Raw genomic sequence first — 13655 nt, 5'->3', positions numbered from 1 at the left:
AGATTGCAATAAAGGAAAGGAAAAAACAAAGGAACTTGACAAAAATAGAAAGAATTAAATGGGAACAAAAGGGAAATTTTCAATATGGAGTGCTGCCAGAAGTGAACACAAACCCTTCAAACAGCACTTTTAAAACACAATTGTGCAAGAGGGTAGGGTAGGCCAACTAAAGCTCCGGTATATGGTTTTGTGTACTTAATAATGATTTATATGAGAGTGATGGATAGCTCAAGTGGTTAGAGCTTCCATCCCGATTTTAGGAGATTTTGGGATCGATTTTTACCCTCGTCCATATGGCTTTCTAAACACCAAAATAAAAATAATGATTTATATAGGGCGAGCCATGGCCTAGATAGTCCCCTTGAGTTTTAATCATGTATGGCGTTACACGGTTACCCCTCTATGGCTCTATAGGTAATAATCATAATAAGTATGACTCATGATGATCGAACCTCCTATGTATATAGCAGATGGCACCACACTCGAAAACATCTCTATTAACAATAATTGCTGCTATAATTATTTAGATTATCATTCACCGTAATCTACTCTCACAAGCCAATCGTACAACTGAAGTCAAACTTGTTAGACAAATTTGTTATTAGGTGATCCAAGAGCTTTCTTAATTGGTCCAGATAAACATGTGAAAGTTTAATTTATACAGTTGTGTAATTGAAAATTTGTACGTGTAAATTTAACATTACTAGCTACTCCCTTCATTTTTACCCCGTTTTTTGATAATATGATAACTCAATTGCTCGCCTTTATTATTCCACCATATTGCATATTTATACAAGCTGCTGTACTCCTTGAGCCACAAGGAATATCTTTTCCTAATTCTATCAAAACTAGGAAACTAAGTATTATTTCCTAAGATACGATAGGAAATATATCTAGGAAAATATATCAAAGTAAATTACAAAGATATGGTAAAAGATACTAGTCTATCTTGCCTAACACCCCCCCTCAAGTTGGAGCACTCGGATCAAAGATGCCCAACTTGCTAAGAAGATAGTCAAACTGTGGCTTTCCTAATGCCTTTGTAAAAATATCAGCTAACTGCTCATTTGTACGGACATGATGTGGAATAATTAGGCCTTCTTGAATGGCATCCCTTACAAAATGACAATCAACCTCGATATGTTTAGTGCGCTCGTGAAAAACCGGATTTTGAGCTATGTGTATCGCGGCTTGACTATCACAGAAAATTGGAATGGCTCGTGGATGTTGCACGCCCAAACTCAAGAGTAGTCCCTTTAACCACTTCATTTCCATCGTCAAAGCTGACATTGAACGATACTCAGCTTCCCCGGAAGAAGTTGCTACCGTGGGTTGCTTCTTAGACTTCCAAGCTATTGGTGAGTGGCCCAAAAAAATTTATCACAACTAACATAATGTGCTATAGGATACGATATACCCATATTTAGATGTCGAAACCACCAACATTGACATTGATAATGATGATATACATGCCACAATTAATTTGGGGGACAATATGGATAATTATCCAATTTTTGAGGATCATGATGATGGGCAGTCTCCAACCCCGCCACCTGCTGCCACTAATCCCACAGCCACGGCAGCAGATCGGGAAGGAGAGGAGGGTGGGGTCACGGCACCTACTTTATTAGGGCGTGGTCACCGCACAAAAATACCTTCGACCAAATATAAAGATGACTATGTCACTCATACTCACGTTGCTCGTAATAGTCCATCCGAAGCATCACTCAATCCAATTTCTCCACCTCCCTCAGGTATGCCGTATCCTATAGCACATTATGTTAGTTGTGATAAATTTTCTGCGAAACATCGAAATTTTGTTGCAGCTATAACAGGAGGCAAGGAACCACGATCGTTCAAAGAGGCAATGCAAGATGATGGGTGGAAAATGGCTATGAAAGAAGAAATGCGTGCTCTAGAAAATAATGGCACATGGACAATGGAGAAACTCCCTCCCGGGAAAAAGGCCCTTGGAAGTCAGTGGTTGTACAAAATAAAATACAATGCTGATGGAAGTATTGAACGATTGAAGGCAAGATTAGTTGTCTTTGGTAATCACCAAACCGAAGGCATTGATTATGATGAGACATTTGCTCCAGTTGTCAAGATGACAACAGTTCGTGCTTTTCTTGCTATAGCCGCCTCAAAGAATTGGGAGCTACATCAAATGGATGTCCATAACGCGTTTCTTCATGGTGACTTAAATGAGGAGGTATACATGAAGCTACCCCCGGGCTTCACCACGGATGAACCAGATCTTGTTTGTCGCCTTCGAAAGTCATTATATGGCCTCAAACAAGCCCCTAGGTGTTGGTTTGCCAAACTTACAACGGCATTGAAACACTATGGTTTTGTTCAATCCTACTCGGATTACTCCCTTTTTACTTTTACAAAGGGGTCGGTTCAACTTAATGTTCTTGTTTATGTGGATGATTTAATTGTTGCAGGGAACAATTCGTCGGCTTTGAAATTGTTCAAAAATTATTTGAGCACTTGTTTTCATATGAAGGACTTGGGAGTACTAAAATACTTTCTTGGTATTGAGGTTGCAAGAAGTAGTACCGGTTTATTCCTATCTCAACGCAAATATGCGCTAGATATAATCTCAGAATCGGGCCTTTTGGGATCGAAACCGGCCTTGACTCCGATGGAACAAAACCACCGCTTGGCACGCAGCGATAGTCCCCTGCTGGCAGACCCGGAACAGTACCGCAGGCTGGTTGGCCGGCTGGTGTATTTGGCCGTCACTCGGCCTGATCTTACTTACTCGGTGCATGTACTTTCACAATTTATGAAAGCACCACAGCAAGCCCATTGGGAGGCAGCAACCCGAGTAGTACGCTACTTGAAGAGCACTCCGGGTCAGGGAATATTACTACGGTCTGACAGCGATCTAACTCTCAATGGATGGTGCGACTCCGATTGGGCAGCTTGCCCCCTTACGCGTCGCTCATTATCTGGGTGGTTGGTTTTTTTAAAAAAAAATAATTTAATTTTGTTAGTACCGTAGCTCCGATACCATGATAATATGATAACTCAATTGCTCGCCTTTATTATTCCACCATATTGCATATTTATACAAGCTGCTGTACTCCTTGAGCCACAAGGAATATCTTTTCCTAATTCTATCAAAACTAGGAAACTAAGTATTATTTCCTAAGATACGATAGGAAATATATCTAGGAAAATATATCAAAGTAAATTACAAAGATATGGTAAAAGATACTAGTCTATCTTGCCTAACATTTTTGTTAACTGTGTTTAGAATCTTTTTATAATAGAGAAATAATCCGATTAAGTTTAACTAATAAAAGGGAACTGAAGGAGTAATTTAGTGTAAAGTGTGAACTAACACAGAGTCACAGTGTTGTAGCATGCTAAGCTATTTCATTGCGACTACGACGATCACATGTCCATAAAAACTTGCCTTTGAGGCTTTGAACTCCCATCGTCAAGCCCTGTGCATAAACATTTACTGTATGTAGTTTCATCAATTTGGTCAAGAAGTTGATAGCTTAAACACATGTTATTGTCTAATAAGTTGTCTGTCGTCCTTATGTCCTAGGTACGGTTTCTTGGCATAGATATTTCTTTATTCAACTACCAAAATTAAAATTACTTCCGCAAACATGGTAATCAATTATTCGTCACCTATTATTATCACTACAATGCATGGACTATTTTTCACAAAAGTGCCAAACCAAAATTTCCAATAACCAAACCAAAAATCCTCCTACTAGGTTCTTTCAAGTGCCCAAGTTCGATTTAGATCAATAAAATAAAACATAGTCATGTAACGTTTGTTAGTATTGTCTCAATGAATAGAGTCTGAATATTAACATTTTACAAGCATACTTTTATGATAATTAAAAATTTACAAAGTATTTATGTGTTAACACATCTGTTACCGATTATTCTGTTAGTTAAAATGGCGCACTTAAAAAAACGACCAAGAAAGTACTCATATATAGCTAAGCACTTGGGAACACATAGTCGTACTTATGGTGTAAGCCAAGTATTAAAAAGGATTGATAAGAGATCAGATTCAACTAGCTACATCAATATTAACATTAAATGCAAAACAAGGGTAGATAGTAAGCTATATGTTGGGTGATGAGAAGCAATTACTTCATGATCTGGCCATCATAAGCTAAGAAAAATTCCCAAATGGCCCTCTTTTCATTTGTCAATTCATAATCATAATAATTTAATTTATGGCGTTTTAAAAAGTCAATATCTTGAGATCTTAATTTGAATATTTATCAAATTTTCTGTATATACACAACATTCTTGGGAGATTGATTAATGTGGGTAGGCAGTAGGCACCCCCAATCTCCTGCTTAAATATCTCCTTTTTAAGATGTACTCTTTGCATATATTATAATATTATTGTAATAATTGACGGTTTTTATGATAAACATTTCAACTGCATGTTGAAAATTTATACATAATAGATATTGATGTTTACCTTTAAATTAAACAATTTTACAGTGATTAGAAGATTCCAATGAACAAAATAACTGGCATCAATTTTCATTTTCTCTTCCTCAAACGGCGCAATTATTTTCATTTTAAATCAAATTATAGCAATTAAAATCTATAATAAATACTACCTCCGGTCCAAGTTAGTTGCAACTTTAGAATATTTTATATCTCACAAATAATACCCTAAAGTTGCAACTAACTTGGACTGGAGTTAGGATATGGTTGAAGTACATTTATTTGTCATACTACATACTCCGTATATTACTCCTTCTATTCTACTTTAAAGATACTCGGAGTATAAATTAATTTAAAATATCAATCCGACCTCAAGATGCTAAAGTGTTATCTACATATAGGAATATCTTCAAACCTAGTAGACGTACTTTAGCAAGGTTTACTACTAGTATAATTTTGTTAAGTGCAACTGTGCAAGCGTGCATGGTGCATCATCCATATTATTCCAAATCTATTTTGAACTTTTTCAAACCATACAATTTAATTTGGTCAGCCCCAAGCCAAGGTCCCCCACCCATGAATTGAACCTAGTTGTATGTGCTATCATACGGTTCAAATTAGTTGCATTGATGGATCAAAGACGAACCAAAGTTCAAAATCATATATCCCATTTTTGTGTATGTACCATATATATGTGCAACGCTCAGTTTGTTAAGTCCTTACAATGTGCTCTTCCATTAAGATATTGAATATAAATAATATTAAATAGGGTTCATCCATCAATTGTGATTGCATAAACCAATAAATATAAAATGGTACTAAATAGTGCTTAGCTTTTCTACAAGTTGGAACTTGGAAGACAAAGGGGCCAATATTTACTTAGCTAGATTTGTAATGATCGAGCTACATCAAAAACACATAGAATCGAAGAAAAGTCTAACCACATACAAGTCCAATAAGGTTCCATCCTGAAACCAATAGCATTTAATCTCCTACTCTCTCTTTTTTTTCAACGTGAAACAATTAGTCTCAAGACTCTCAACACAACTCTGCGAACCTTATACACTATTGATGTACTAAAATTAAGAACATGTGTAGTGACAGAGTTGTATTTGAAAATGAATTGCCAGCATTTATTTCCATATTGCTTACAAAAATCTACAATACCGCGTTAAGTTGCACCCACCCCATGTTGTATGATACAAATATTTTAGTCCATGATCCTTATAAATGCTTGTAGGGTTATGTCCACATGCTAATCTTATCAAAGTTTTATACTTGTAAAATATTTTCCAGGTAAATGAATATATAGCTTCCACATTTTAGTTTATCCCATATCATTTATTTGCGTTTCTCCTCATATACGAAACACCCTCATAAATAACGAGAATGCCGTACTACTCTTAGTACACCTATTTTGTCATTTTTGTTGCGTGATAAATGAAGATTGCAAGAGCAATTATAGGGTAGCTTAATTAGTTTGATACTATTCAAGTAGAATGAAAATAAGAGGATTATGGAGCGGAGGGACGGTGAGGGCTTGTTTTGATTTACTGAATTAAGCTGAACTGAATTGTTTATAAGTGAAATAAATTAGGAATTGAACTGAACTGAACTGATCTAAACTGAACTCAGTTGAACTGAACTGAACTGAAATAATTAAATTGAAGAGAACGAGTCTTATTCCCTCCATCTCCCCCAGAAATGAAGTGACTTGGGTATAATCTTCACCCCACCCCTCCTGTGATAGGAGGGGCACTCGCGGTATCTTACCGTGTAAAAAAAATTTAATAAAAAAAATACTACAATTGAAGATAAAGAGAATGGAATGAATAATACGAAGTACTTTATATGTTATATATAAATCATCGAAACAAAAGTGAAATTGTTAATTGCTATTTCATCAATTTTAACTATTTTCATTCTTCCTATAAACAATTTGCATCAAATATCCATTCTCTCTCTTGAACGATGTGGAACAACTCATATATAAATTTTCATCTTAATCCTTATATGCAATTATGCAAATCACATGTAACAATAACCCGAGTGAGTACATGAATGGTATAATATAATTTAACATTTAGGCATGCATAACCAAAAATGATGTTGCCAAATAAAGGATATGCTAAAAAATTGAAAGGTATTTCCTTGTCTCGGTTTGATGATTTAAAAATTATACTCATAAGTCATAATAATGTGAAAATAAGCTTTCTCATAATTTAATACCACATGTTTAATAATGGAGTATTTGATTAATCACCAATCTTAAATGTCGTTTCTATCTTTATTATTAAACTAATTGACATTCACATATTGATACCATTATCGACATCATATTTTGTATAGGAAAATTAGTAGGAAGCCCTAGGCCGACATATGGGCAATTGGTAACATGGCCATGAGTGAGAACTTTAGGTTAAAACAATTTTGTCAAACAAACCATCATTATAAGATTATTGGGCCATATTGCTTTACCATGTGATAACCCTTGATTCTAATACGTTATTGGTCTACTGTTTGGGAATGTCTACTAATGGACTACGTTATACGTATATCCAACTTTTCAATAAATTTCCACTTTCTTCTTTTGTGGGGCCAAGAAAATTACATATTTGTGGATCCAATTTTAATCCAAGCCCAAATGTTCAAGAGTTACATGATCACTATACAAATAATACACATAAAATGGCCTACCTCTAGAAAAAATTAAAATACAAATGCTTTATTGGCACATTGTTATGGACTTATATGGAGATATTTTCCTCATTTTCAATATAAACGATTTCATACATTCAATACAATTGATTTTATAAATATCATGCAAGTTTCCTAAAACAGGAAGGAGGAAAGAGAGGGAGAGGGAGAGAGAGAGGGAGAGAGAGAGAGAGAGAAAAAAAATTCGGAGCAACTTGTTCCACTTCTGTTTTTCATTTGTTTTACAAAAACTAGGGTTCTTTAGTTTGAAAAAAAAATATCAATTTTGAACTTTACTGTTTTTTTTTTTTTATTTCAATAAAATTGCATTGTTTGATCGGACTATTTTTGAAGATATTAAGACCTAATGACGAGGACTCGAGCGACGATGGGGATTGCATCCCAAATTGATAAAATGTTAATTGGAAACATCTACGACCACTAATCAGTCGCATACAAGATCATGGTTGAGAGCCATATTCGTAACGAAACAAAAAAAATATCGATTAACAGCAAAGTGGATGGTTTCAAGTTTTAACAATTGAAGTGACCTCCTAATGTAATGTGAGTCCATAAGAAGGACCTCAACCCTTTTTCTATTTAGGTCCAAAATATCGAAAATTCCCCAAGGCATTATATTTGCACCTTTCAATGACGAGAGGCATGTCTATAACTAGACATATGTTTTTAGAGGTGAATTAGACTATTCCAACCACTCATGTGGTGGTGTTCTGGTACCTTTGGTGAAGCTCCTTGGTCTCTTTTCTTTTCAAGTTCGAAAAATTCAAAGACTCTCCAAAAAATAGAGGCTATAATTCATGCTTTTGCACCATTTTATTTCGAGATCCAATGTCAAAAATTCTAGTTACGATGGCCAATGGGGAATGCATCTTGGGGTGCTTTTGTTTGTTAGATTCAATCTCTTATGTAAAATTTTAATCGATGAAGCAGACTACACAAGAGGAGCACAAATGATTGAATTGATTTTTGTTGATTCAAACTATCCAAGTATCTAATATAAACCTTGATTAAAACTTATTTTGATCCAGCATCGTTCTTTGTCATTTATAATTTATTGATTTTTTTTACTGAATACTGACCAAAAATGATCGATCATTATGTCAAAGCCACAACGTAGAAAGGATCTCGAAAAGCATATTACAAACTGCAAAATTGCATTCCACATTATGTTGTATCTGTACAGAGCAGTGAACAGTACTGCATAAATTTTGAATTACATAGTTATATAGAAGAGGTGAAGACCCTGATGCAACTGCAACTAGAGAACATGCCAAACTGCCAATTCTCAAGTCATTATGCTCGTCAAAGATGATCCCAGCATTGTTGCTGATCTTATTACCCTGTAAGGCCAACTTTCATGTCAACAACATCAAACATCACAGTGTACTTCAGCTGAGTAATTTCATAGCACCTAAATGTCACTAAGATTCAAGGGAATCACAAGGCATATGCGCATATACGGTTGATGTCTCCTTTAATATACTCGAGTAATCAAGCTTAAAATAGTAATAATCAAAAGATGGGTACTACATATCACAGTAAACATCAAGAGTTTCTTGCTCATAACCAATGTATAGTGTTTCTTGCTCACATGTATAGTGAAATGACTTATATAAAAAAATTAACAGCCAATGTACAAGTACTAAGAAAACATCGACATGCTAAGAATCAAGATTACTCATACTATGTTTCCTAAGCACACCAGATGCTGAAGTTTAATAATTACACAGTAAGATATAGCAGTAATAAGCATATTGCTCACTTGCTGTTGAGAACCATAGTTTTATTTAAGAAAGTGGGTGAACTCTTCTGCTTTTAACATATGGAGTTAGCAAGTCAATGGTTTATAAATCTGGGGTCTAGAAGAAACACCCTTTGCGCTGTGACAGTCTGACTGAGTTGCATGCGTATGAGATTGGAATCATCTGAGTGAACCAACCCCTCCCTTAAGGTGCCCTACGAAGGACTCTTGTTAGAAGTACTTGGGTGACATGGTATATATTGCAGCTACCCTAAACATTTAATCAATCATGCGGGCCTATACTATCTAGTTACAAATCATATTCCCACCTCTACTAGCTAACTATCATTTTTAACAAAGCTTGTAGCAATTCCTCAGTTAGCTACATATGTTAACACATGAATTCAGAATTTATTGAAATAATAGGCCTCTTTGCTGATTAGTACACAAAAATCTTGCAGGAAAAACCAAATCTAAGGTTCAAGTTCTATCTTAATTACAAGGCATACGAAATCCTTCTCAATCTTTTTAATATTGTATTCATCATCATAATGCTAAGAAATATGTTTATCAGTCTTTTCTACTCGTATCTCCTAGAGTCATAGTAGTCATTCAACAGCTACCTTGTAAAAATAAATGCTTACCAGGAAAAAAAAAAAGGGGGACTCCTTTTGGTCTCCTTTGTTCAGTAAATCACAAGCAGGAGGAATCCCAGCTAGCATCCACAGCTTGGATAATTTTTTGATGTAGCTGAACTCCAGCACAAGCAATTATACCACGGTCAAGACCTTCCAAATATATACCATTTGAAAAGTTCAAGGGATGCCCTCCTGCATCTGTGACCACACCGCCAGCCTCTTGTATAATAACAGTACCAGCTGCATGATCCCATATCTTCTCCTTGTAACCAGACTTTGCAAACTTCATGAATATCTCTGCATCACCACGAGCAACAGCAGCATATTTGACCATGCTGTATACACGTAAAGGTTCCTTACTGCAGCAGAAGAATATATCAGTAAACTATCGGTGATACACTGTTAGGAAGAAGAAGAGAATGGCATTTCCCAGTAAATTTTATGACACTATGGTCTGAGTCAATGAATCAATCATACAGGGAAAAATGAACCCTAACTTTTTCAGAATTAGAATTGTATTGCTAGGTTTTAGGACGCAATATCCACTAGGATAGGTCCTAAGCGAAAACTGGGAAAGAGGGGGAGGGGGGGTGCTGGTTAGTGAGTAGATCTAATGTATCTTCTCATTGATATTATTTCAACCATCTTTTCAAGACAGAGGTATAGCACCACCATATGGTCCTAGTAAGGCCTGCTCTCAGACACCAAAGAGAAATAACTTCCTTAAGTAATCCGAATAGAGGTTTTCTGCTAGGTTTGGACAAGTGAACTTTGATAGCAGTTTAGTTAAACGACTAACATATTCTATAATTAAAATCAAATTAAACAAGAAAGTAACAGAAACCGAAGTTGGGATAAGAACAAGCTTTCAGAACTTCAGTATAAAAAAGAGATGCACCTAACTCCGACACTGTGAGCAAGTCCAGCAGTGAAAGAATGGCTAGAATTCGCCCTTTCAACAGGCTCACAGAAGGTAGCCAAGGAAGGATCTTCAACGAGAGACACATAGACAGGTCTGGGAGATTTTAACTCAACCAAGTTCATAGATTGTGGAAGTAATGGCTGCATCCAAGATTTACCACTACCTTTTCTAGCATATAATACAAAACCTTTATCCCAAGATTCTGACCTTGGTGGGGTAAGCTTGGATATGATCCTATAGTAACGTTGATGATACGATAGCCACTCCTTCCTTAGTGGGTAATTAGGGCAACCTAAGACTCCAAGCACAACTTCTCCATCCTCAATCAGTGCTAGAGCAACTGCATATTGATCCCCACGCACAAAACCTAATGTGCCGTCAACGGGATCCAGAACCCAGAATCTACCACTAGGACCACCAATGGAATTGCACTGCCTTATTGCCTCAAGAACTTCTGCTTTCTCTAGGGGTCTTATTGGACCTTTAATTCCAAATTGAGGTGCTTCAGCTAAACACTCGTTCACAGTTTGTACTACAGAATCTAAGAGGACAGTTGCCTCAGGTTTTGAAAGAGCTTCAACATCTTCCTCAGCTACAATCGAGACATTTTTAATGCCAAAAGATTCAGACAGTACCCAGCTGATAGTAGCTTGGACACTCCAATCTGATTACATAACACAATGAACTAGATTACACAAGAGCCAGTTATAGGGGAAAAAAAAAAAAATGACTTGCTAAAATTCGATTGACCCAGAAAAATTCATTTCATGATGTGTTGGATGATCCACAACCTAAAGCCTTAAGTGGGTTCTCATTCTCCCTATAAGAATAACTTCAGTACAAATTTTAGAAGAAGTTGGAGATGTTATAATCTAAATATTTGTTTTGGTGACAAAATTCAAGAAAATCAATTTGGATGGTTAAACAAAACTCGACAAACAAGAACATACGAGTTTCAATAACAGACAATAGTTCTGGCAACCCTGCCAAGTATAAATCCTCTTCTACAATGAATTTATGAAACAAAAGCCAAGTAAACCGAATATAGATCATTGGATCCCTGCAGTCTATTCAAGAATCACATCCAGTCCTCCATACGAACTTCTTGCTACACCCAACATGTTCTTCCAAGTAAAATTTTAGCTAAGTTGGAGTGGTAATAACTTTAGTCATCTAAACAACTACAGTCATACTGAAAGGGGAAAAAACTTGAAAACCCAACAAAAATGTTATATAAGAACTCCAAATTATTTTTACAAGGTATGTTGCTTTTTAAAGTCGTTATCCCATAAGGACGAGATGGGATCATATATTCATAAGTGCATTTCAGGTAAAATCTTGTATCCCAATTCATACTAATTTTGGTATGTCTCCGACTAAAATCAATACTTTATTGGTAAGACGTAAGATGAAAGGGACAGACGATACCTACCACATATGCCCCTGCTTTCAAAGGCAATATGTCAATTATTTTCTTAGTTAGTATGGTCTACGGAGAAACGGACTGGTTTTTAGCTCCTCAGAGAACGATGTCAAACACTGCAAACATATGAGAGCTGTGTTCTAATACATTAAATAATAATGAGTTTATTACTTGGAAATAAGGACTTTCTACAACAACAAAGCCTTAGTCCCAAAGTAAGGACTTTCTCTATTCATTAAATCTTGGTCCTAAATTTTTCCATTGTTATTTTTTTACCCCTTCTCTTATCCACTATATTGCAAGAACTGCCTGTTAGATTTTTGTACAACCCTTACTTCCTTTACATTAGTTACGCTTTTGTTTTTGCCATACTAGCAAAACTTTTTCTTACACAAACTAATAGAGTCAACTTACATCTCTTTCTTACTTCTTACATAAACCCCTCTTACAATATTCTATCTTCACCTTTTTCTTATGCATACCCTACATTTCCACTTTCTTCCCTCTCTTACCCTCCTTGGTTTATTGGCTTAGGTTTCTATAGTAAATGAAATTAGCTTCATTCAAGAACCTGCGATACGTAGCCCTAAGGGCAACACACTAGCATCAAATACATTTCCTAAATCAATAGCAACTGCAAAGCACAACAAAATCATGTGTCAATCAGTGTTACTAACGCGTAGTACTTACAGCTAAAGTTAGCATACTCCGACCTTCATTTACAAAACCATCCATTGTATATTGACATTATACAGAGAGAAAGGCAATTGATATCCCTGTTAATTTGTTATAGTACAATTCTCCAGTAAATTATACAAGGGGTCATTTTCTTTCTCCCCAATTGTTACATTTTCCTTCTCCCAAAATTTTACCTCACTTCCCAAACTAGTCTAAAATAATCAAGTTAACCAAATCAATCAGTCACCAAATTCCTTATCTAAATTCAAAATCCAACAATCATTCTATAAACTCAAAATTCATATATTACAAGCAATTCATTAAAATTCAATAGATAAAATTGCAAAAAATTACAAACCCATCTCACAAAATTGAAAACTTTCTAATAAATGCATGAAAATTACCTGCAATTGTGACAAGGGATTTATCATCTTTGGATTGAACAAGAGAATTAGCCTTAGAAATCAGACCCTGTTGTACCCTTTGACATAAAGAACAAGCCAATTGAACAGCTTTAACAGCAACATCTAATTCCGCAGAATATTTATCTTCCGTTGACACTAAAATGGTGGGGTTTAATTCAGCATTTTTCTCCATAATTGAGGGTTTTAAGCAACTAATTCTGGTAAAATTGGAGTGAGAAGAGAAGGTGATTTTGGTATGATTAAGGGTGAATTGGGTAAATTGTTTACTAGTTAAAGAAAATGGGAGTTGAGAAGAAAGGGTTGATCGATATATTACAGGCATTTTTATGGTTGGCGATTTCCCACGGTTACCCTCTTTTGCAAAGACTATGATGAATTGATGATGAGTTTGGTGTATGCTTTTATTTTGAAAGATGATGTCTTATTGTCTTATCCTACGTGGGAGGGTACTAGTAGGAATGGCAAGTTGGCAAATCAATCAAATTCAATTCGTTTAATTTTTGGATCGTGGACTCGGGTCCGAATTTGATTGACCTGAGTTTAAGTCTGGATTCGATAAACATAATGTATTTAAATTATAACCTAGGACTCTGGTCGGAGAGAAATTGGAGAAAATAATAAAATACGAAGGTAATGGGGTTGGTGGAAGAATAAAAAAAATGTAAAAGAT

General features: G+C 35.6%; 1 protein-coding gene across 2 annotated transcripts; it reads right to left on the bottom strand.

Moving 5' to 3' along the window:
• Window positions 1–8267: 8267 nt before the first annotated feature.
• Window positions 8268–13384, bottom strand: LOC145611250 (3',5'-bisphosphate nucleotidase AHL-like). Of its 2 annotated transcripts, none has more exons than XM_081666561.1 (4): window positions 12965–13384; window positions 10667–11123; window positions 9544–9896; window positions 8268–8498 (listed from the first exon to the last, which is right to left on the bottom strand). In XM_081666561.1, the coding sequence occupies exons 1-3, from the start codon at window positions 13305–13307 to the stop codon at window positions 9593–9595; spliced, it is 1104 nt and encodes a 367-aa protein (XP_081522687.1). In that variant the 5' UTR covers window positions 13308–13384; the 3' UTR covers window positions 8268–8498; window positions 9544–9592. The 2 variants fall into 2 exon arrangements, with proteins under 2 accessions (XP_081522687.1, XP_081522686.1); XM_081666560.1 differs by having other exon boundaries at window positions 8272–8498; window positions 10436–11123.
• Window positions 13385–13655: the final 271 nt, after the last annotated feature.

This window comes from Chenopodium album, chromosome 24 (genome assembly GCF_948465745.1).
Source record: "Chenopodium album chromosome 24, dcCheAlbu1.1, whole genome shotgun sequence".
Lineage (NCBI taxonomy): Eukaryota > Viridiplantae > Streptophyta > Magnoliopsida > Caryophyllales > Amaranthaceae > Chenopodium > Chenopodium album.
This window is presented reverse-complemented; position numbering and strand designations above follow the sequence as displayed.

Coding starts and splice junctions, on each gene's coding strand:
- LOC145611250 (XM_081666560.1), bottom strand. CDS start 13,307: ATGCCTGTAATATATCGATCAACCCTTTCTTCTCAACTCCCATTTTCT. Junction 11,124..12,964: donor ATCCCTTGTCACAATTGCAG/GTAATTTTCATG, acceptor TTATGTAATCAG/ATTGGAGTGTCCAAGCTACT. Junction 9,897..10,435: donor GCTCACAGTGTCGGAGTTAG/GTGCATCTCTTT, acceptor CTTCTGCTGCAG/TAAGGAACCTTTACGTGTAT.